The sequence below is a fragment of the Plecotus auritus genome (assembly GCF_963455305.1).
Source record: "Plecotus auritus genome assembly, chromosome: 8".
Lineage (NCBI taxonomy): Eukaryota > Metazoa > Chordata > Mammalia > Chiroptera > Vespertilionidae > Plecotus > Plecotus auritus.
The window spans coordinates 139,032,515-139,056,585 of record NC_137782.1 but is presented as its reverse complement, the minus strand read 5'-3'; the positions used below and the strand labels follow the sequence as shown (position 1 = coordinate 139,056,585).

The 24,071-nt window shown below is 39.8% G+C and overlaps 1 protein-coding gene across 4 annotated transcripts in view; it reads left to right on the top strand.

Annotated features, from left to right (window-relative positions):
* SANBR (SANT and BTB domain regulator of CSR) overlaps window positions 1–23,648 on the top strand; it is a 49,861-nt gene extending 26,213 nt beyond the window's left edge. For 3 of the 4 annotated variants that reach the window (XM_080686731.1, XM_080686729.1, XM_080686732.1), the window contains 11 exons: window positions 4,197–4,349; window positions 7,136–7,281; window positions 8,150–8,249; window positions 9,345–9,377; window positions 10,433–10,532; window positions 13,072–13,163; window positions 16,028–16,056; window positions 16,134–16,207; window positions 16,677–16,765; window positions 19,355–19,446; window positions 20,321–23,410. In XM_080686731.1, the coding sequence (XP_080542857.1) occupies window positions 4,197–4,349; window positions 7,136–7,281; window positions 8,150–8,249; window positions 9,345–9,377; window positions 10,433–10,532; window positions 13,072–13,163; window positions 16,028–16,056; window positions 16,134–16,207; window positions 16,677–16,765; window positions 19,355–19,446; window positions 20,321–20,357 (945 nt within the window). In that variant the 3' untranslated portion in view covers window positions 20,358–23,410. Of the gene's footprint in view, window positions 1–4,196; window positions 4,350–7,135; window positions 7,282–8,149; window positions 8,250–9,344; window positions 9,378–10,432; window positions 10,533–13,071; window positions 13,164–16,027; window positions 16,057–16,133; window positions 16,208–16,676; window positions 16,766–19,354; window positions 19,447–20,320 lie in introns of all 4 variants that reach the window. The other variant, XM_080686730.1, reaches the window with a different exon arrangement.
* Window positions 23,649–24,071: the final 423 nt, after the last annotated feature.

The following is a 24,071-nucleotide window of genomic DNA, read 5'->3' as shown; positions in this document are numbered from 1 at the left end:
ATCCAATGGACTCCCTATGTTCCCTCAATTTTTAAAAATTGGATTTAATGCCCTAACCGCTTTGGCCCAGTGGATAGAGCGTCGGCCTGCAGACTCAAGTGTCCCAGGTTCGATTCCCGTCAAGGGCATGTACCTTGGTTGTGGGCACATACCCAGTAGTAGGTGTGCAGGAGGCAGCTGATTGATGTTTCTCTCTCATGATGTTTCTAACTCTATCCCTCTCCCTTCCTCTCTGTAAAAAATCAAAATTAATAAAATATCTTTAAAAAATTCGATTTATTGAAGTATAATTTATATACAGTAAAATTTACCTTTATACAGTAAAATCAGTTCCTTTTAAGAGGTTTGACAAACACAGTTATGTAACTACCACCACAATCAAAACAGACCACTTCCATCACTCTAAAAATTTCTTGTGCCCGTTTGTAGTCAGTTCCTTCTCCCACCCCCGACTCTGGCAATCACTGACTTGTTTAAGTGTCTTTATAACTTTGACACTTGTTTTAAGTGTCTTCCAAAATGTCATACAGATACTATTATACCATTTTTTACTTTTTGAGTCCAGCCTTTTTTATCTAGTAAAATGGACTTGAAGTGTTTATCCATTCACCAGTGAAGAACTTTGTATGTGTTTCTAGTTTGGGACTATTATGAAGAAAGCAACTATAAACATTTCCTACAGGCTTTTATGTAAATATAGATTTTTATTCCTCTTGGGTAACCTAGAAGTAGGATTGCTGGATTGCATGGTAAATGTGATCCTAACAGTTTTCCAAAGTCCTGAACTTGCATTCCTCCCAGCTGTGTCTGAGAGGTCTAGTTGCTCCACATCTTCACTAGCGCTTGATATTGTCAAGTTGGCGTTTTTGTTTTTTGTAAACTTGTTATGTGTAACAGCATATCACTTCTAAAACCTGACTTGTTTAGCTTGTCAGAACATAGAAAATTTGAGGCATTTTTTTCTTTGTTATAGAAAATTGAATATTGATTTTATTTATAGCATTTAACATTTATTATGGAGAGTTCATAAGCTCAAAAAATAATTTGTATGCTAAATACTTTGTATATAAGTGTATACCTTATAGCTTTTATCAGACTCAAAAAATTTTAATTAAAAATTGTTTGAAAATCATAACTAGAACTAACAAGTAAGAATTCTGAATTATAGATTATCCTTTTTTGCCTTTGTGTTCAAGATCAGTGCTTAGCCCTAGCCAGTTTGGCTCAGTGGACAGAGTGCTGGCCTATGGACTAAAGGGTCCCAGGTTCAATTCTGGTCAAGGGCATGTACCTCGTTGTAGGCTCTATCCCTGGCCCTGGTCAGGGTGCGTGCAGGAGGCATCCAATCAACGTATCTCTCTCACATCAATGTTTCTCTCTCTGTCTCTCCCTCTTTGTTCCATTCTCTCTAAAAATCAATGGAGCCCTAGCTGGTTTGGCTCAGTGGATAGAGAGTCGGCCTTTGGACTGAAGAATCCCAGGTTCAATTTCAATCAAGGGCACATGCCCAGGTTGCAGGCTCAATCCCCAGTGGGGGACTTGCAGGAGGCAGCCAATCAATGATTTTCGTCATTGATGTTTCTATCTCTCTCTCCCTTCCTCTCTGAAATCAATAAAATACATATATAAATATATGATCAAAAAATAAAATAAATAAAAATCAATGGAAAATATCTTTGGGTAAGGATTAACAAAAATAAAGATCAGTGCTTAAAATGATTAATTTTGTTACTTTAAATTATTTTACCAACTTATAAACATACCTGGATTGCATGGTAAATGTAATTCTAACAGTTTATTACTTTTTTAAAACGTTTATTTTATAATTAAACCTTGATGTTCCTTTACCAATGATTCAAAGTTACTCCATTGTTTTCATTAATACTAATGCTAAATATTTATCTTAAAAATAAGCAAAGAATGGTCAAGGCAAAATTTTATTTCCTTATTTTCACTGGAAACTTTTTATATGATTGGCTAATTGTAAAATTAGATGTACATCAAGATCAATTAATTCATCTGAATTTTGAGTAAAGTGTTGTTGGTCTTTCTTTTTAATAACTTTATTGAGGTACTAGGGGCCCGGTGCATGAAATTCGTGCACTGGGGGGCAGTCCCTCAGCCCAGCCTGCCCCCTCTCACATACTGGGAGCCCTCAGAGGATGTCCTACTGAGGCTACCGGGCTGATCAGGGGAAGGCACCAGCCCCATCACACCGCTGCTGCAGCCACTGCCAGTCACCGCAGCCACCAAGGTGTTTTCATCAACATGGACTCTGGTCCCTTCACCATGAAAAAATGACAACTTTCTTTAGGCATTTTCAAGATGTGTCTTTCATGGGATATGACATTTCTTTATTTTTTTTATCCTCACCTGAGGATATGTTTCCATTGATTTTTAGAGAATGTGGAAGAGAAAGGGAAAGACAGAGAGAAACATCAAAGTGAGAGGAACACTTTGATTGGTTGCCTCCTGCATGAGCCCTGACCTGGACCCCAGCCAGGGAGGAGCCTGCAACCTAGGTACATGCCCTTGAACAGAATTGAACCCAGACCCTGCGGTCGGCAGGCCTAGGCATTATCCACTGAGCCAAACCGCCTAGGGCAGGATATGACATTTCTTAGTCCTCCAGCAGCAGACCTTCCTTTTTTTCTCCAGGAGTGTGGTGGAAAAACCCTAGATCACCTTTTTGGATTCTTATACCCAAGTTACTAAGAATATTACCAGTGGCAAACAGGGAGCTTAGCCAGTGAGCGGTCAGAAAAGGTATTTCCTCTGTAGTTCACACCCATCGCCTCCGATCTCTGGCTCTGCCCCTGCCAAGGCCTAAAGCCTCCGGGCCTGGGCAGGGGCCCCCAGTTCCCTGCGATCACCGGCTCCACCCCTGTAAAGGCTAAAAGCCTCGGGGACTGGGGCAGAGGCCTCCAACTCCCTCTCTGATCACCCAGCTCCGCCCCTGCCCAGGCCCCAAGCCTCTGGCCGGGGCTTGGGGCCTGGGCAGGGGACCCCCAGCTCCCTTCCATCGCCAACTCCACCCCTGCCAGGCCTATAGCCTCGGGGCCTGGGCAGGGGCCCCCCAGCTCCCTCCAATCACCCTGATCTGCCCCTGCCCAGGCCCCAAGCCACTGGCCTGGACAGGGGACCCCCAGCTCCCTCCAATAGCCAGGCTCTGCCCCTGCCCAGGCCCCAAGCCTCTGGCTGGGGTTTAGGGCCTGGACAGGGGACCCCCAGCTTCCTTCCATCGCCAACTCCACCCCTGCCAGGCCTATAGCCTCGGGGCCTGGGCAGGGGCCCCCCAGCTCCCTTCCATCACCCAGCTCCGCCCCTGCCCAGGCCCCACCCCTCAGGCCGGGGCTTGGGGCCTGGACAGGGGACCCCCAGCTCCCTCCGATCGTCTGACTCTGCCCCTGCCCAGGCCCCAAGCCTCTGGCCCGGACTTGGGCCTGGACAGGGGACCCCCAGCTTCCTCTGATCGCCCTGATCCACCCCAGCCCAGGGCCCAAGCCTCTGGCCGGGGCTTGGAGCCTGGGCAGGGGACCCCCAGCTCCCTCCAATAGCCCGGCTCCGCCCCTGCCCAGGCCCCAAGCCTCAGGCCGGGGCTTGGGGCCTGGACAGGGGACCCCCAGCTCCCTCCGAATGCTCAGCTCCGCCCCTGCCCAGGAGCCCCCTGGCTCATGTCCTTCCCAGGTAGCTCAGGACTCCCGGGGGCCTACTTCGGAGTGACCTGGGTGCTGAGAAAGTTCCCGGGACCCAGGCTGCTGGGCGCCTACGTATGCAAATTAACCTCCATCTTTGTTGGGTTAATTTGCATACTCACTCTGATTGGCTGTGGGCATAGCGGAGGTACAGTCAATTTACATGTTTGTCTATTATTAGGTATGATAATTGTATGCCATAAAATTCATTCGTTTTAAGTATACAATTTAGTAAATTTAGAGTTGCGTTACTATCCCCACCATCCAATTTTAGTACATTCCCATTACCCCCAAAAGATGGCTTGTGTCCATTTGCTGCCACTCCCCAATCTTATCTCCAACCTCAGGCAACCACAAATCTACTTTGTGTCTCCAGAGATTTGCCACTTCCGTACTTTTTATGTAAAGGGAACATACAATATGTGGTCTTGAATAAAGTATTTTTGAGATGTAAATTTCAATGTGGGAATAATAATTGATTTTATATTTTTCTTTATTCAGGTTTTCCTCTGCACAGAATTTTCACATTGTCAATATCACTCAGAAGCAGTGGTTTATCCTCCTGCAGCCAGTTCTCTTAGTACTATGGGCACTGGAGTTTATCCCTGCTGTAACCAGAAGGTCCTTCGGTTTGATCCTACCCAGCTTACAAAGGTAAAGGTAAAGAATTGATGGTATTACAGTATTGCAATGAGCATCCTTGCACATGCATCTTGGTGCAATACATGGGTATTGCCATAGGTTAGAGTCCTTGATCATTAACACTTTTGAAAATCTTATGTAATTAAATTTCATGAGTGCTGAAAGGAACCTAAAGCTCTTTCTCATCAACAAATACAGGGTGGGGCTAAAGTAATTTTACAGTTTTTGTATGAAAAATCCTATCTAATAAAAGAGTAATATACAAATTGACCGTCACTCCAACACACAAGATGGCTGCCCCCATGTGGACACAAGATGGCTGGCAAGGGAGGGCAGTTGTGGGCAATCAGGCTTGTAGGGGAGGGCAGTTAGGGGGGATCGGGCTGGCAGAGGAGGGCAGTTAGGGGCAACCAGGCTGGCAAGGGACAGCAGTTAGGGGTGACCGGGCCAGCAGGGAGGGCAGTTAGGAGCAATCGGGCTGGCAGGGGAGCAGTTAGGCGTCGATCAGGCTGGCAGGGGAGTGGTTAGGGGGTGATCAGGCTGGCAGGCAAAAGCAGTTAGGGGCAATCAGGCAGGTGAGCGGTTGGGAGCCTGCAGTCCTGGATTGTGAGAGGGATGTCCCACTACCTGTTTAGGCCCGATCCTACTGGGATTGGACCTAAATGGGCAGTCGGACATCCTTTGAGGGGTCCCCGATTGGAGAGGGTGCAGGCTGGGCTGAGGGACACCCTCCCCCCGGTGCACAAATTTTGTGCACCGGGCCTCTAGTAATACAATAATTAATAAATAACAATACAAAAATAAACTCTATTTCCCATACTCATGACTCTACACCTACTTTTATCTCTCCCCATCCCCCACATTTATGAAGTATCACACACTGTGCAAGACAAAGAGTAGTGTATAAAATGAGATAGTGTCTGTCTTAATGGAGCTTTACAGTTCAGGTAATAATATCAAAAGGGGAAAAAGCACACAAAGAAATGTTGGAACAAGTATTCAGAGTTATAAATGTCTGTAATAGACTGGTCTTACCTGGCCATTGAAGCCAAGGAATGCCTTCTTAAGGAGTTGGTATTTCGTTGACAAAGGGAAAGAGCCCTCCATTCAAAACAGCAAGTCCAAAAGGAGCACAGTGAATAAGAGACTGAAAGAAACCATGCTTGTTACAGAAAACATGACAGTTCAAGACAAGGCTGGAGATGCTGGAGATGTCAGGCCATGGACGGACAGGACCTCATAGGCCATGTTTGAGTTTTTTTCTTCATTTCAAGTTTTTGAAAATATCAGTTGTGGTGTGGAGAATGGCTTGAGTGCAATTAGGATCCAGAAGAAGTTATTACATAGCCTTAGAGAATGATGATGGTAACTTGGACTTAGGGTAGTGGCAATGAAGAGAAATAAATGAATTCAGTATTTAGGACATAAAACTGATTGATGGATTATATCATAGAGGGAGAAGGATGACTCAGTTTCATGCTTGTACTCCTTGATAGATGGTGGTATTAATCACTGAAGAGGAAACAACAGAAGGGAATTAGGTTTGGAAATACGCTAACGAGTTCTGTTCTGGACATTTTTTGAATGTGAGATGCTCTGAGGTAACCAGGCAAAGAGTGTTAAATATATGGGTTTGTGTTCTCAGAGAAGTGGCTAGGCTGAAGATAATTTATAACTCTTCTTGCAAATAAATGATAATTGAAGCCACCAAGTATAGGTGAGCACAAGATCAGAGGTCCTACAGTGGAACCTAGAGAAACTCCAACATTTAATGGCTAGAGAAGCATGAGCTACAAAGAAGAATAATCAGGAATAGCCAGAATAATAGGAGGGAAATGAAGAATGTTGTCATGAAAGTCAAGGGAGTAGTGTTTGAAGAACGACAGTGGTCCACAATGTCAAATATTGATAAGAGCTCAAGTAAAACAATGAAAGAAATGTGTTTTGGCTTTGTTGACTGGGAATTCATAGGTGTGAAGAGCTGTTTTGGCTTTACCCGGATCCTGAAGCCACGTTAGTGTGGGCTGAAACGTGAGTGGAAGAACAAATGGAGGCAGCTCTTTCTCAAATTTCCCAACTCTTTTGGTTGAATCATAAAAACATAATGTTGAACCAAACAACTGAGGTAAAACTAATGGTAGTATTTAGGGATGCATCCTTACGTGGTAAAGGATAAAAACAAGAAGTAAGTACTTATAAAAGGCAGGACAGAGGTTACCTTTTGGGAGAAAGGAGGCAGGTATGGGCCCTTGGAGAATGGGCTCATGGGGACTCCTGGAGTGTTGCAAATACTCTATTTCTTAACGTGGATGGTGGTTACATGAATGCTCTTGGATATTCTTTAGGTATACATTTATGTCTCATGCTCTTTTCTTGAGAAATGCTAAAATGGTTGATATGACCAGGCAAAGAAGAACAAAAACGTATGCCTTGGCCAGTGTGGGTAAGTGGTTAGAGCATCAGCCCTCAAACCGAAGGATCCTGGGTTCAATTCCTGGTCAGTGGTTCGCTACCAGCCCCTGGTTTAGGGTGCATGTAGGAGGCCACCAGTGGATGTGAGAGAAACACCTCTCTCTCTCTCTCTCTCTCTCTCTCTCTCCCTCCCTCTCTCTCTCTTTTCCCTCCCCTCTCTCTTCCCCCGCCTCCCTTCCTCTCCCTCCTCCCCTTTCACTCTCTCTGAAAAGCAATGGAAAAAATATCCTCAGGTGAGAATTAACAACAACAAAAACATAGTCATCTTTAAAGGAATGTGTCTATAATGAACCAACCTCTCCAATTTAATGTTTCTTGTACAACAGGGTTGTAAAGTGAGGGACCACATAGTTGGTCTTCATGATCAAGGTGAAGGTGGAGATTCGCTGTCCTATCCAACTTTTAGAATACTGGAGGATCTGCACAAACACAAAGATGTCATTGTTGTGCCTTTTTCTAAAGATACAGTTAGGTGAGGTAGGGGGTGGGGTGGGGTGGGGTGGGGTGGGGTGGGAGAGGGATGCTGTACTACATATTTATCGAGTGAGTCCCATCTCAGAATCCTTTATCCACCTTGTGCTTCCCCAATCACTAATAGCAGTCCTCACATAGTTTACAGTATTTCAGAAGGCTTAACTGGAATTATATGTTAGCTTACAATAAGAGCAAGCAGGTGTTAGGAAAAGCACTTCAGAATATTGGCAGTCCAGAGGTGGAAAAACTAATAAAAGGAGTCCTTGGTGATTGAAAGGTTAGGATCCAATTTTTGAGGTGTTTTTATTTTCTTTTCCCAAGTTATTTAAGCTCATCCTAAATGCTTGATTGACACAACTAGAAAAATAGTTGATGGTTGAGGTTACTTTGCATAAATTTGAGCTCCTTGAAGTCAGGAATTTCTGAAGTTACTTCTGTCATCATGTAATTACAGCAGGCTGTCAGGTTGAGGGTAGGAGGATCCTTAACTAAAGGCTGTTCACAGGCCAGTACCCGTTATAGGAGCCCATTTCACCACCTGGCAAGTATGATGCCTGGAGAGCAATGGTGTGATTTCGGTATAGTGATTTCTGTGGGGGAATCACTAGATGAATAAAGAAATGTAAAAGTTGAAGTGCCATACCTTATAACAGTGGTCGGCAAACTGCAGCTCACGAGCCACATGCACCTTGCGAGCCGCGGTTTGCTGCTCTGTTGACAAAAGAGTTTGCTGACCACTGCCTTATACTAAAAAACTATACTTCTAAAGAGCAATTTATAAAACACTTGCAATAAAAAGATATCATTTGCATTTTAAATTCTTAAAAAATTGAACACTTCTCTATCAAATGTCTTTTTCTTCCTAGTGATTCTGGGGTTGGTCCCTGTGATGAGAAGGGTCTGGACTGTGATGTTTTACTGGAGCCAAATACCCCATGGGGCCCCAAAAGTGGGGAGCTCAATGCTGTGAGTAGCTTGTTTCACTTATTCTTTATTTATATAAACAATTGATGACATTTAATCTTTGACAGAAATCTGATCAGTTTAAATTGAAGTTGAAATTTTTAGTTATAAGTATTTACTGATTACCTGATCATACCACAGTATTATGCTGAGTTAATAGAACTATAAGGATAATAGGCCACATTTGTTGTCCTCAAAGAATTAATAACTAATTGACTTTAATTTTAGGGAAAAATATAACATGGCCTTCAGGGTTTTTATTATGGGTAAATAATGATTTGATAAATGAAGATAGTATAAATGGTATATTTTGTCCCCTCCTAGTCCTATAAACTTTTTGGTAAAAAAATGCTTTTTTAAAAATTGTAATCAGGATTGCATTTAGTTTTTCCAAAATTTCAAAACTGAAATATGACCAGAAAGCTTTGATTCCTGTTGCTAACAGCTAGGAAGTCTCTGCTGGTGAGCTTCCTGCCTTCATGTCGGTTAAGGTGGCCTTCACTTGAGAAAGTGAAATACTCCTTGTAAAAGAGCTTATAAACTCCAGCTGGCTACAAGTGTGCAATTACTAACATTTATTTCTGAACTGTATACAAAATAGCAAATTATATTTCTTGAATATTCATATATAATCTAGTTCTTTAATTTATAAAAATATAAACATTAAAAAGTGATTGTACAGGAAGCCACTGCCTTCCAGGGGTGTCCAAGATTGTATCCTATGAGGCTCCCCAAGGGCTCAGCCAGCACCCCAGAGGGAGGCCTTCTGTCTGGGGGGCGGGGGAGTGATTGAAATAGTTAAAAAAAACTAATATTATGTCTACATGTGATTTACTTGTCCTTTGGAAATTACACTAGGAAATGTCTTTTGGGTTTTTTGTTTTTGTTTTGGTAAACATATACATCTTCTCTAGACAGGGGATATAAAAGATAATAATATATCATTTTCAGCCTGAATTTAAAATTATATTTCAACCTGAAAGTGAACTATAGTTGTAACTTTTTAAAATTATTCTACAATATCCATATGAAAATAAGGAAGTGAAACCTGGGTATATGCAGATTTATTAATCTCTTATTCTTCTGTCGTTTTTATAGTTTTTATCACTGAAAAACTGGACTCTGCAACTGGTAAGTAAACAACTATATTCCACTTTCATGGATCTCTTTCTTGCTACAGTTTAGTTTAATATAATGTTATCAACATCTTATTTTTTAGATTTTAGTTAAATGTTTATCATCTTTTTCAGTGTCTACAATTTTGTACTTTACTAAAAATGTTATTGTTTAAAATAGACACATATTCTATTATCTGGCAATATAATTTATAAGTCTATTAAATGACTTTATTAAAAATTATTTTTATGTCACATTCAGAACACTGAACAAAGCAACGAATCTGTAATTGGAACTTTCTAATTATCTCGTCGTCTGATTAGTTCGTTAATTGATTTTTTTCTTTTTTTACCTGTTTGCCATTACTATGCCATCTGCCATCAGTATTCACAAAAATGGAGTCAGAATTGGATCAGTGATGACAGGCAGTAGGGCAGATAGCTACAGGAAACAGATGCGGATACATTTAAGTTTTCTAGGACCCCACTGACCCAGAGAATGTGCACATGTGCTTGTTTATGAGACTACTTTAATATTGGCAATTATTATATTTTAATTTATTTTTCAATATATTTTTATTGATTTCAGAGAGGAAGGGAGAGGGAGAGATAGATTGAAACATCAATGATGAGAACCATTGATCAGCTGCCTCCTGCACGCCCCACTGGGGATCCACCCCACAACCCAGGCGTGTGCCCTTGACTGGAATTGAACCCAGGACCCTTCAGTCCACAGGCCGGCACTCTATCCATTGAGCCAAACCAGACAGGGCTATATTTTAATTTATTCTTAATATCAAGGAACATACATTCAGTTAAGTGATGAGGTACGATTTCAGCAAATACTGAGTACCTGTCAGGTGCCCATCACTCTGCTAGAATCTGTGAAGGAAATAAAAAAATATTTGATGTAAAGCAATCCTCAATGTTGTGCTAGGCAGTGGTCATGTTATCAGCCTTGTTTGGCTCATTCATTGAAAATAAATTTAGATAAATGTGTTTGAAAAAATTCATTAGGGATGTGATAAATACTACATTTTTAATAGAATGTATATTGTTTCTTTAATTCAGAAACAACAGTCATTATTTTCAGAAGAGGAAGAATATACCACCGGATCTGAGGTCACTGAAGATGAAGTTGGAGATGAAGAAGAAGTATCCAAGAAACAAAGTACATTGATTTCTAAATTAAAAATCAAGCCTTACTTTTAAAAAACATTTATTTTTATTGTTGAAAGTATTACAGATGTCCTCTTTTGTCCCCCCCCCCAGTAACCCCCTCCCACCCCTCACCACCCCCCAACTTCCTCAGGCCTTCACAGCACTATTGTCTGTGCATATAAGTTCTTTGGTTAATCTATTCTGCCTCCCCCCCACTGCCCTCTGAGATTCATTAGTCTATTTCATACTTCTATGTCTCTGGATCTATTTTGTTCATCAGTTTATTGTTTATTTTTCACTTTTTTCTTTCTCTTTATTGTTTATTTTATTCATTAGATTCCACATATGAGTGAGATCATATGATACTTGTCTTTCTCTGACTGGCTTATTTCACTTAGCCTAATACTCTCCAGGTTGCTCCATGCTTTTCCAAAGGGTAAAAGATCCTTCTTTTTTATAGCTTCATAGTATTGCGTTGTGTAAATGTACCACATCTTTTTTATCCACTCATCTGCTGATGGGCACTTGAGCTGTTTCCAGATCTTAGCTATTATAAATAGCACTTCTATGAACATAGGGGTGCATATATTCTTTCTGATTGGTGTTTCCAGATTCATAGGATCTATTCCTAAAGTGGGAATACTGGGTCAAATGGCAGTCCCATTTTTATTTTTTGAAGAAACTCTATAGCGTTTTCCATAGTGGCTTCAATAGTTTGCATTCCCGCCAGGAGTGTACTAGGTTTCCCCCTTTTTCTTTTAAAAAAAATTGTTTTTAAATGTATTTTTATTGATTTCAGAGAGGAAGGGAGAGGGAGAGAGAGAGAGAGAAACATGAATGAGAGAGAGAGAACCATTAATCGGCTGCCTCCTGCACGCCCCCCACTGGGGATCGAGCCTGCAACCTGGGCATGTGCTCTGACCGGAATTAAACTGTGACTTCCTGGCTCATAAATCTATCTCAACCACTGAGCCATGCCAGTCGGGCTAGGGTTCCCTTTTCTCCACATCCTTGCCAGCAATTGCAGTTTTCTTTTTTACCTGTTTGTCATTGTGACAGGTGTGGAGTAATACATCATTGTCGGTTTAATTCACATCTTATCTGATGATTAGTGACTTGGAGCATTTTTTCATATGTCTCTTGGCCATCTGTATGTCCTCTTTGAAGAAGTACATTGGTTTCTAAATTTAAAATCAAGCCTTACTTTTATGAAGGGGTGTATTCTGAAGGCTTTAATGCAACGGATGAGGACTTGGCTTTCTAAATCTACATATTGGTTTATAATATGGAAGAAAATAAAGGAAGCTCCATCAAGATTTCCTAACCTTGGCACTAACACAGAATACTCATAAAATTGTAAAGAAAGTGCAGTGTACTGAGAATCCTCCAAGTTTTTATTTCAGGTGTAACCTCTAATGGGTTTCTCAAAATGTATGACTCACATCATAGTACCTGAGATGATTTGAAGTGACACTCAAATGAAACATTGACTAACAGTCATCAGAATGTGACTCTAAAAAATTAAAAACATGATTTTATACAACTAGAGAATGAACTTATGTCAAAGATTTTCAAATCACTGGTGAGAGAAATAGCAGGGAAAGTAGTTCAAAGAGCATTTCAAGATTCAGATTTTCCTATAGTGCAATAGACCTATGACTTTCGGGGCTATCTTTTCTACAAGATAGAAATCATTTGCATTTCTGTTAAACACAAAAATCTGCAAGTTCACATGAGACTTCACAGAATCTGAGCCCTCAGTCAATGTAGATGGGAAAGTCAAACACAAGGACATTCTCTGAGAGAATTAAACAGTCCTTGTGTGGGTCTGTGTAACAGTCCTCCAGCAGGCACTGAAAGAACTTGCAATCCACCCTTTGTCTTATTTCCAAGTTTTATATAATTTTTATTTAAATGTAGTCCTTTATTAATTATTTTTCAATTCTAATTAGTCAAGGAGAATATGCTACTGTTGTATGTTTTTTTCACAGTTGATTAAGGTATAATTTACATGTAATAAGATTCACCCTTTTTTAAATGTGTACACATTGATGAGTTTTGGCATATGGTTGTATAACCACCACCAAAATCAAGACCTAGAACATCACTCCAAGAAGTTGCCTCCTGCCCTTTTACACTCAGTCACCTTGGCCCACTCCCAACCCCAGGCAACCACAGTACTAAGCTTTTTGTCACAATGTTTTACCTTTTCTAACATCTTGTATAAGTGGAATTCTGAGTAGCCTTTTATGTCTGGCTTCTTTCACTTACTATGATGTTTTTGAGACTCACCCATATTGCATATATTAATAGTTCATTCCTTTTTATTGCAGAGTAGTAGTCTATTGTGTGAATAACCATAATTTGTTTATCTAATCACCATTTCATGAACATTTGGGTTGTTTCCAGCTTTTGGCTCTTATGAATAATGCTGTTGTTAACATTAGTGTAAGCCCTTGTGAACACAAGGGTTTTATTGTTTGGAAGTAACAAGTGCTTTGGAGAAATATATGGGACTTACGCTCCTAACATTAATTTTCTGTTACCAGGGAAAAAGGAGAAACCAAAGAAGTTCACTAAACAACCAAAAAAGCAGATGTCTTCACCCTGTGGTCAGAAGAAAGAAAAGGTATTGGAGAAGGTAATTCTAAATTATATACTACTAATCTAAAATTCATACTGAGAAATAAGCAAGCAAGTATAGCAAGGGGAAATCTGAAAAAGAAGAGAAGCAAATATTTATAATGGAATGCTAGCAGTGTAAAATGAATAAATTATTATAAAGACTGAGATTAATTAAATATCTCTAAGATGTATTGACAGGTAAAAAAAGGAAAGTGCAAAATAGCATGTAGAGTGGTATATTATGCTACCATTTGTGTAGTATAGGTGAAAGAATATTGTTGAATGTAAATAATATATGAATGAATATATGAATGTATGAATATTGTTGTATGTAAATAAAATATCTCTTGAGCCCTAGCCAGTTTGGCTCAGTGGATAGAGCATTGGCCTATGGACTAAAGGGTCCCAGGTTTAATTCCGGTCAAGGGCAAATGCCCAGGTTGTGGGTTCAGTCCCCAATAGGGGGCATGCAGGAAGCAGCCAATCAATGATTCCCTCTCATCATTGATGTTTCTTTCCCTCTCCCTTCCCCTCTGAAATCAATATACATACATATATATTGAAAACTACATAAGACCTTGATAAGATTGGTTGCCTCTAAGGAGTGGATGTCTGGGGGCAGAGGCTTTTTACTGTGTGTGCTGTTTGTACCTTTTGAATTTTGAACCAATATAATAAATAAATAAATAGACTTTAAAATGAAATAAAATAAATAGACTTTAAATGCCTATCAGCAGATGAGTAGATTAAAAACTGTGGCACATCTACACAATGGAATACTATGCTGCTGTAAAAAAGAAAGAACTCTTACCATTTGCAACAGCATGGATGGACCTGGAGAGCATTATGCTAAGTGAAATAAGCCAGTCAGAGAAGGATAAGTATCACATGAGCTCACTCATTTGTGGAATATGATGAGCAACATAAACTGATGAACAAAAATAATATAGAGACATAGAAACATTGAACAGACCAACAAACCTCAGAGGGAAGGCAGGGGAGGGTGGGAGGCGGAGGTAAGAGATCAACCAAAGGACTTGTATGCACGCATATAAGCATAACCAATGGACACAGACAGTAGGAAGTGAGGGCATGTGCTGGGGGGTGGGAGCGGCTGGGGGAGGTCAGTGGGGGGAAAAGGAGACATATGTAACACTTTCAACAATAAAGAATTTAAAAAAGAAAAGAAAAATTAAAACGTTATGTAACTATGACCACCTTGTTGTTCTTTAAAAAAGGAAATAAACGTAATGTTACTACAAAAAAAATTTTTTTTAATTATAGAGGATGGGGCAAACATAGGTTTACAGTTGTGAGTACCTGAAGCACAGAGTTTATTCTTGTATTATTATTTATTAATTGTATTATTTTCCATACAAACAACTGTATATCTATGTTTGCCCCATCATGTATTTTATGCTTTTTAAAAATAATTCTTATTTCCCCATGTCATCAAAGAAAGGGGTGAAAAGCCAGGTAGGAATAAGAGGACAGTAAGAACCACAGTTGGCTAAAAGAAAAGCTATGGATTCCAAAATGTGTGAAAGCTGGGGTTGAGACAAGTTCCTCACAATTGGCGGGTTGTACATTCATCTTTGTGCTGAGTACTACAGGCACACAAATGGGTGAATTATAAAAGATTGCATAAGCTGGGGTTTCTAGATCAGACAAATAAAGCTGGGTTCAAATTCCAAATTTGTTTCTCTTTGGATACAATTCTTAATTTTTACAAACCTGTTTTATTATCCTATATAATAAAAGGCCAGCCACCATAAGTGTAACGACCAGAGACTAGAACAGGGGTGGGCAAACTTTTTGACTCGAGGGCCACAATGGGTTCTTAAACTGGACCGGAGGGCCGGAACAAAAGCATGGATGGAGTGTTTGTGTGAACTAATATAAATTCAAAGTAAAAGAGCGGAGGGGAGAGCAAGAGAACCGGATAGAACAGCCGGATCCGGCCCGCGGGCCGTAGTTTGCCCACGGCTGGACTAGAACCACCACGGTCCCTCGCCGGGCTGGCCCCACCCCCAAGCAAGCAGTTAGGGGCAATCAGGCAGGCATGAAGAGTGGTTAGGGGTGATCAGGTAGGCAGGCCAGCGGTTAGGGGCAATCAGGTAGGCAGATGGCCCCTCGCCAGGCTGGCCCTGCCCCCAAGCAAGCAATTAGGGGCGATCAGGCAGGCAGGCAGAGTGGTTAGGGGTGATCAGGTAGGCAGACCAGTGGTTAGGGATGATCAGGTAGGCAGGCAAGTGGATAGGGGTGATCAGGTAGGCAGGTCAGCAGTTAGGGGCGATCAGGTAGGTAGACAGCCCCTCACAGGGCTGGCCACGCCCCCCCAGCAAAGAAAGAGGGAGGCCCAGGCCACCGGCGGCAACTCTGTGGCAGGTGTGCGGCCTGCCAGCGATTGTCCTGCAGAGGGGGGCCCAGACCAGCCAAGCCATTGCACCCCACGCCTGTCTCCTGCAGACGGAGGCCACCGGTGGCGGTGGGGGGGGGGTGGTGGTGCGCAGCGCTGCACAGATAGCAAGCAGTGGCAGCAGCGGGGTGGGGCCAGCTGCCTGCAGCAGGAGGAAGGAAAACCCCAATAGGCCCTGATCTCAGGCCAGGCCTAGGGACCCTACCCGAGGGATCCCGGATTGTGAGAGGGTGTAGGCCGGCCTGAGGGACCCCCCCGCCACCGGAGTGCACGAATTTTCGTGCATCGGGCCTCTAGTAGAGATAACACCTGTCTCACATGGTTGTTGTAAGGCTTAAATGAAATACTTGTAATGCTCTTGGAACAGTATTTTGCACTCATTAAATGTAAATTTTTTAAATTATAGCACTAATCAGTAAATATGTTCTAATTGGGCCTTAATGTTGTCTCCTTTTTTTTAGTCAACTGCTAGAGATGTGTCTCCTTTCCTGTGAGTATTGCTCCTGAATCCAGTCAAATATTCACTCTGAAAGCACCAGTGCTGACTTTTGTTTAACTTTTCACTAGTGTGAGTATGCAGAGGAATAAGTGGGATGTCACAAGATCTTTGCGATTCAACCAGGATGCACAAAGAGAAGATGGTAAGTTTTATTATTTGTGTAATATGCAAGTTAGGTATAAATAAAAATAATAGGAATCTTTTATGTTATGAAGTATGCTGAATAGCTTTAAAGGTTTCAACTGGAATAAGGCTCAGAATTAAAACAGTCCTTAGACATCAACCAGAGGTTCATTACTAGACAATCACAGTAGATAATTATTTTATGCACGTGTATGGTTTTAAGGTCTCTCAGACTGACTTTTGCTCACTACTTTCACTCTAAAGATGACAAAATATGTTTTAGGCTGATGTACAGTAATCCTAAAAGCATGAAAATTATCCATGTATGAGCCATTTTTCCACTTGTAGTCTAAAATTCTTCAATGATAAATAGGCTGTAGGTAATCTGTAAAACATTTTCATAAACACTTGATGATTTCAATCTTTTAAGAAATAAAAGTTATAAATCACCCTTATAAAAAGTAAGGTTTATTATTTTTTACCTTCAGATCAGCGACGGATGTCTGAGATTACAGGGCACCTTATAAAGATGAGATTGGGTGATCTGGACCGAGTCAAGTCAAAGGAATCAAAAGAAGTAAGAATTATGAACTAGTGCCCTATGCCTGCTTAGATATGCCTTCCTACTTCTGTTCGTCATGAGGAATATAAAGGTGTTTTAGAAATAATTTTAAGAGAATGATTTAAATATTTTTATATTCTATACCAGTTAGCCAGTTCATTCACATAAAAGTTTTCTGCTACCTCTTATTGCCTCTGGTTCATAGGTCCTCTATAACACATACAATAAAGTGCATTGTCACTGAATGTGTGATGTCACACCAACAGGCTAACGGTGCATTGCCGACCAGAGGCTGACGATCCAGAGGGTGACTTTCAGGAAGTTGCTGATTTGATCAACCCTGCTTTCAGGGCATAGATGTTATCTCTAAAATAAGATATTATCTTGCTGAAAATGATGACTAGGAATTCCTATGTTCTTACCAGAATTACATATTAATCAACATTATGTGTTATCACAGTATTGGTAATGTTTAGTTATACTCTTGCCGCTGTTTTTTAAATTTTTTTTAAAGAGTTGGATTTCTTTTTTTAAAAATATATTTTATTGATTTTTTACAAAGAGGGAGAGGGATAAAGAGTTAGAAACATCAATGAGAGAGAAACATCAATCAGCTGCCTCCTGCACACACTCCCCCCCCCACTGGGGATGTGCCTGCAACCAAGGTACATGCCCTTGACTGGAATCGAACCTGGGACCATTGAGTCTGCAGGCGGACGCTCTATCCACTGAGCCAAACCTGTCAGGGCTGTTTTTTAAATTTTTTAAATTTTTATTGATTTCAGAAAGGAAGGGAGAGGGAGAGAGAGATAGAAACATCAATGATGAGAGAGAATCATTGATTAGCTGCTTCCTGGACGCCCCCTACTGGGGATCGAGCTCCCAACCTGGGCGTATAACCTTGACCAGAATCAAACCTGGGACCCTTCAGTCCAAAGGCCGACACTCTAGCCACTGAACCAAACCAGCTAGGACTTGCCCCTATTTTTTTATTTAAAAATTTACTTCCCTATAAAATTTCTAAGAGAAAACATGGGCAAAAAATTTTTGTGACCTGGATTAGGCAAGTAATGTATATCTTAGCTACAACACCAAAAACATGACCAATAAAAGAAAAAATTAACAAATTGGACTTCATCAAAATGTAAAATTTCTTCTTTTTGAAAGACACTAATAAGAAAATGAAAAGACAGATCCTAAGCTATGAGAAAATATGTGTAAAACACTTATCTGGTAAAGGATTTGTATTCAGAATATACTATAACTCAAAACTCAGAAATAAAAGAAACAGTCCATTAAAAGAAGAGGTCAAAAGATTAACCATACACTTCTTAAAAGAAGGATACAGGTGGCAAATAAGCACACGAAAAGATGCAACACATTTTTTAAAAATACATTTTTATTGATTTCAGAGAGGGAAGGGAGAGAGAGAGAGAGAGAAACATCAATGATGAGAATCATTGATTAGCTGCCTCCTGCACACCCCCTACTGAGGATGGAGCCTGCAACCTGGGCATGTGCCCTGACAGGTAATCGAACCTGCTACCTCCTGGTTCCTCAGTAGACACTCAACCACTGAGCCACACCGGCCGGGTGAGATGCAACAGATTTCATCATTAGGGAAATGTAAATTAAAACCTCAATGATGCACCAACTAGAATACCTAAAGATATTTTTAAAACATGCTAGCAAGAATGTGGATCAACTGGAACCCTCAAATATACCAAGTAGGGATGCGAAAGGAATGATCACTTTGGAAAACAGTTTGGCAAGTTCTTTAACAAACTACTGAATGCAACAACATAAATGCATCTCATATACATTATGTGAAATGAAAGAAGCCAGATGTAAAAGTCTATAGATTGTATCATTCTATTTATATAATGTTCTAGAAAAATGCAAAACCATAGGGTCATAAAACAGATCGGTGGTTCCGAGAATTGGTAGTGTCAAATTGGTTGACTTAAAAGAGGCTCCAGGGGCCCTGACCGGTTTGGCTCAGTGGATAGAGCGTCAGCCTGCGGACTGAAGGGTCCCAGGTTCGATTCCGGTCAAGGGCATGTACCTTGGTTGCGGGCACATCCCCAGTAGGGGGTGTGCAGAAGGCAGCTGATCGATGTTTCTCTCTCATCGATGTTTCTAACTCTCTATCCCTCTCCCTTCCTCTCTGTAAAAAATCAATAAAATATATTTAAAAAAAAAAAAAAAAGAGGCTCCAGGGGATTTTCTTGGGGTGAAGGAACAATTCTGTCTCCGTTGTAACAATGGTTCACAGCTGTATGCATCTATCAAAACAAAATGTTTACTAAAAAAGGTGAATTTTAATGTATGTAAACTATAAGTCAAAGAGTCTGAATTTTCAAAAATCAAAATAAAGTTACTTTTACTAATAAGTGCTTCCTGGACGCCCCCTGCTGGGGATTGAGCCCACAACCTGGATATGTGCCCTTGCCCAGAATTGAACCAGATACCCTTCAGTCCACAGGCCGACACTCTATCCATTGAGCCAAACCGGCTAGGGCAAAAGTAATGCCATTTTAATAAAGCACAGCTTCTGTTGATTCTGTAAAGATAATGTCTAAATTTTGTCCCTTTACTCTGCAGTTTGCAGGAGGTATTTATTCCAGGCTCGAAGCACAAATCAAGGCCACAGTGCCAGTCAGTGCACGGCAGGGAAGCTCAGAGAAAAACACGAGGTAAGTCAGCATAGGAGAATTCAGAGTGCCATTAGCTTCAAAGGGATTTTTTTTTTTTTTTTAGGGAAAATCATATGACACTAGAAGCACCTAATTTGAGTGTTGTTTTGTGTCAAGGATTAGACCATGACATTAATAAGAACCAGATTTTAACTTACTTAAAAGTTAAGACTTTAAAAGGTCATAAGCACAAAATTTAATGAAAGTATAGTTTTTATAAGTTTTCTGTTTATTGATTCAGTTCTGTTTTGACCCAACTGCTGATAAAAATATAAGCAATAGTGTTACTGTGAATTAGCAGGATTTTATACTGTTTATGATTTATATATTATTACTTTATATAAATCATTGAAGTCTTTCTCATTCCTTGTTTTATTTCTCTTTTAAAAATCTAACTTGTGGGCCCTGTGTTATTTTATGTCACACATTTTCTTTTAAAGATTAACATATACTGAGATTTGATCATTAATACTACACAAAGCCTTATCTGCAATGCAGAAAACCAGAAAGCTCAGAAAACCACAAGATTTTTTTCATATATCTCAGTTCCAACCTAAACTGAGCTACTATGATATTATTTGTAGTTTTTATTTATCCCACTTAATGAAAATGTTCATTTGTTTCACTGTGAAGAAACATTAAAGCGTTTGATGATGGGACACTGCTCCAGATCCATAACATACAATACATGTACCATATTATCTCCCCAAAATAAAAAAAAATCTGAATTTCACTCCAAGGGTTTTTAAAAAGGGATTATGGAGCTACATAAAGTTTCTTAAACTTTGATACTGTCAAGCAAGCATAACCTAAGCAGCAACTTTCTATTGTTTTAGAAGCACCTCTGACCTTCTTTCCTGTTTAAAAAATGTAGGTCGAAAAGCCGTTTTGTTCCAGGGCGTCCTGCATAAAGCACCTTAACATGTAACTACAGAGGCAGCAGACACATCTCTGGACATCCGAAATTGCTCACCTCTTGAAGATCTTCAGAACGATGACTTCTAAATGTTTTAAGTTATTTATTAATTATTCTTGCAAACATCATAAATCAGAATGCTAAGGGAAGCATATAATTAGGTCTTATGAAATCTAATTGTAAATATGAAATTCTTATCTAATTTTCTTTTAGGGTGATGCTAGGCTGTATAGAAAATTAGTATTTACAAATTAGTTTAGATTCCTAATAGTTATTTATTTGAAAGAGAAGAGGCCTAAACTCTTGGGTAGCTAAGATCTCTTAAGAACTTAAAAAATTAGGCGAACACACCTGGTAGTGGTACCGTGCATGTGTCTCTCCTGGCTCACTGTGACCCTAGCTCACTTCCTGTAGTTTCTTTCAGTCTTGTGTATCCAGCACCTACTTGGCATTTGTACTTGAAACACAAATATGCGTCTGCAACTTAACATAATCAAAACAGAGCTTGTGACGTATCTCCCCAACAGCCCCACAGCTCCCTGCTTGTTCTAGTCCAGTCTTCCCCAGTTTAGGAAATGGCACTGTTGCCACCCAGTGCACAATGTGGCATGTCTCCTGTGCAATTTGTGTGATGAAATGCTCAGTGATGCCGATTTTAAGTTTGCATGAATATTAAGGACGGACGAATCTCAAGACTGCATTAAATAAAGTGTCATGGTGAGGTATATCTTGTGTTGGGCAGAAGGGTATGTTTTCAGTGTTATTCCATGGACAGCACAATGTCAATCCAATTTTTTTCTTTTGTTTTTTTAATGTTTACCTATTGGTCATCTGAGCTGGAATTACTGGTTATTGACTCTTTCTCTGTGAGGCTAGTGCCATCCTGAATTTGTTAAAATAACCATTGATAGTTTAGGATAGTAAACCATTTAGGTTGTCTGAGATACCCACTATACCATGCTCAGGGTTCTAAAACCCAACCATATGTCTATAGCTATTCAAATAGTCCTTTAAAGCAGTTATAATTACTTATTGCTTTAGAGTTGTCTAGGAAGAAAGATTCCCAAATACATTTGATGGATGAAAAATTGCATATATTCGAGAGAAATCAAAATAAAATTCTATAGATCATGTTTTAATTTTTCTAACAAAGAAGAAAGAGTGCTCAGGGAAAATTTTTCCAAACCATAAGCACATAAAAAAGTATGTATTTAGGAATTATTTATATATATAGGTCTCTTTAAGATGCACTGTTTCTAATTTAAATGAAGATTTGCCTTATAATTGACATTTCTTCAAAGTATTTAGCTGACTTTGATAATATGACAGAACAGCAATTTTTGTTGAAATATTGAAGTGTTACACTCAGTAAACACTTACACTAGCCATTATTTTTAGTGAGTGTTTTAGTTGATAAGTTAGATTTTATTTGATGTTATATATATGGCTTGGCCAAGGTTTTGGAACTTCTGTTTGGAAACTTTTGTTGCAGTTTACATATTTTTCAATTGGTATTTTTGAAATGGATTATAAAAATTTTATTTTTAAAAGAAAATGTTTTATAGCACATAATCTGTAAGCCCTGCTAAATACCAGAGTCTTGCTTAGTTAACTGTATTCTCTAATTTAAAGGATTTAGGCATATACATGTGATATTGTGCTGTGACAGTCACAACCAGATGAGGAAAAGATGCTCTTTTGATTTTTAACTGATAGTAACAAGGCAAATTGCTTCTTCCCTAGGGAGACTGTACCACTGAATTGATTTTTACAAACCACAATTTATCAGAATTTGATTCTCTTCAAAATGTGCTTTTTATTTTATTAATGTCTGTTGAACATAACACAAGTACCACAAACATTTTATTCAAGCTCTTAATAGCATTTCTTTTGCCAAATACTTTGAGGCTTGACCTTACATTAATTCTGAATTCACATTTCTTTAATTGAAATAAATGTTAATGACAAAGTAGTTTGAAAAGTCCCTTGATCTGAATCATTCCATCTTCTCAGGAAGGTCTCACAATACCCCTCCTCCCCCCAAATCAAGTATCATTCTCATTTTATAGGTGGAGAAGTAAGTTCAGAGAGGTAAAGGAACCCACACAGGGATTGGAATCTGAGCCTATCAGCACATTCCAACACCTTGAAATAATATACCTTGGAATGCCTGAAACAGTCGGTCTCCTGGCTCACTGTGACCCTAGCTCACTTCCTATAGCTTCTTTCAGTCTTGTGTATCCAGCGCCTACTTGGCATTTGTACTTGAAACACAAATATGCGTCTGCAACTTAACATAATCAAAACAGAGCTTGTGACGTATCTCCCCAACAGCCCCACAGCTCCCTGCTTGTTCAAGTCCAGTCTTTCCCAGTTTAGGAAATGGCACTGTTGCCACCCCAGTGCACAAGCCGAAATCTAGAAATTACTTCTTACTCCTCTCTTCCCTCCACTCCCCACATCCAGTTCATCAGCACAGCCTATACATCCATTTGCTTCTCTCCATCGCCATTATCACCGCCCCAAGTCAGTATCTTTTACATGAAGTGCTCCAAATGTCTCCCAAGGGATTCGCCAGCTTCCACTCCACCCTCTGTTATCCATAAAGCAACTGTAGTGATCTTGGAATGTGCATCAAATCAACATCACTCCCCGGCTAACATTCTAGTAGCACTTCATCAAACCTAGAATAAAACCCACCCTCCATGGCGTGGGTTTACAAAGTCCTACATGGCCCAGGCCCTGGCTGCCGCTCAGACCTTTTCCCTCCTGCTTACTATAGTCCAGTCACCTGTTCCTCCAACATGTAAGCTCATTCCCACCTTTCAGTCCCTTCACATTAGCTGTTCTCACTGTCTAGAGGCTTTTTCTTATAATTTAGATTTTAGGTTAGCTCTTAGTTCCACTCAGGAGGCATTTCCATGTACTCAATCTAAAGTAGCTAACCAAGTCACTATCATATCATCAGGGTGTATTTCTGTACAACTGTGACATTATTACTCTGATATTTTTCTTTTATTTGTTGGTTTGCAGTTTGTGTCTCATGCCAAAAAAATAAAATGAAATGAAATGCAACCAAATTGGAAAAGAAGTAAAACTGTATTCACAGATGACATGATCTTTATATAGAAAAATCTTAAGAAGTCCACTAAAAGCCTATTAGAACATATAATTAAGTTCAGCAACATTTTAGGATTCAAGATCGATGTACAAAAATCAACATTTCTATACACTATTAATGAAAAATCTGAAAATGAAATGAAACAATTCTCTTTATAATAGCATCAAAAAGAATAAAATATTTAAACAAAAATGCAAAGCATTCTGAAAACTATAAAATACCATTGAAAGAAATTAAAGAAGGGTTAAATAAATGGGAAAACTATTCCATGTTCATGGATCAAAAATCTTAAATGTTAAGCTAGCATGACTCATAGTTTCACCACAATTCCTATCAGAATCCCAGCTGGCTTCTTTGTAGATAATGACAAGCTGATCCTAAAATTCATATGGAAACTCAAGGGACCCAGAACAACCAAAACAATTTTGAAAAGAACAAAGACGATTCACATTTTCTGTTCTAAATTCTTACTGTAGAGCTACAGGAATCAAGACAGTATAGTACTAGCAAAGGACAGGCATATGTATATATCAATGGAACAGAATTGAGAATCCAGGAATAAACCCATCTATTTATGGCCACCTGATT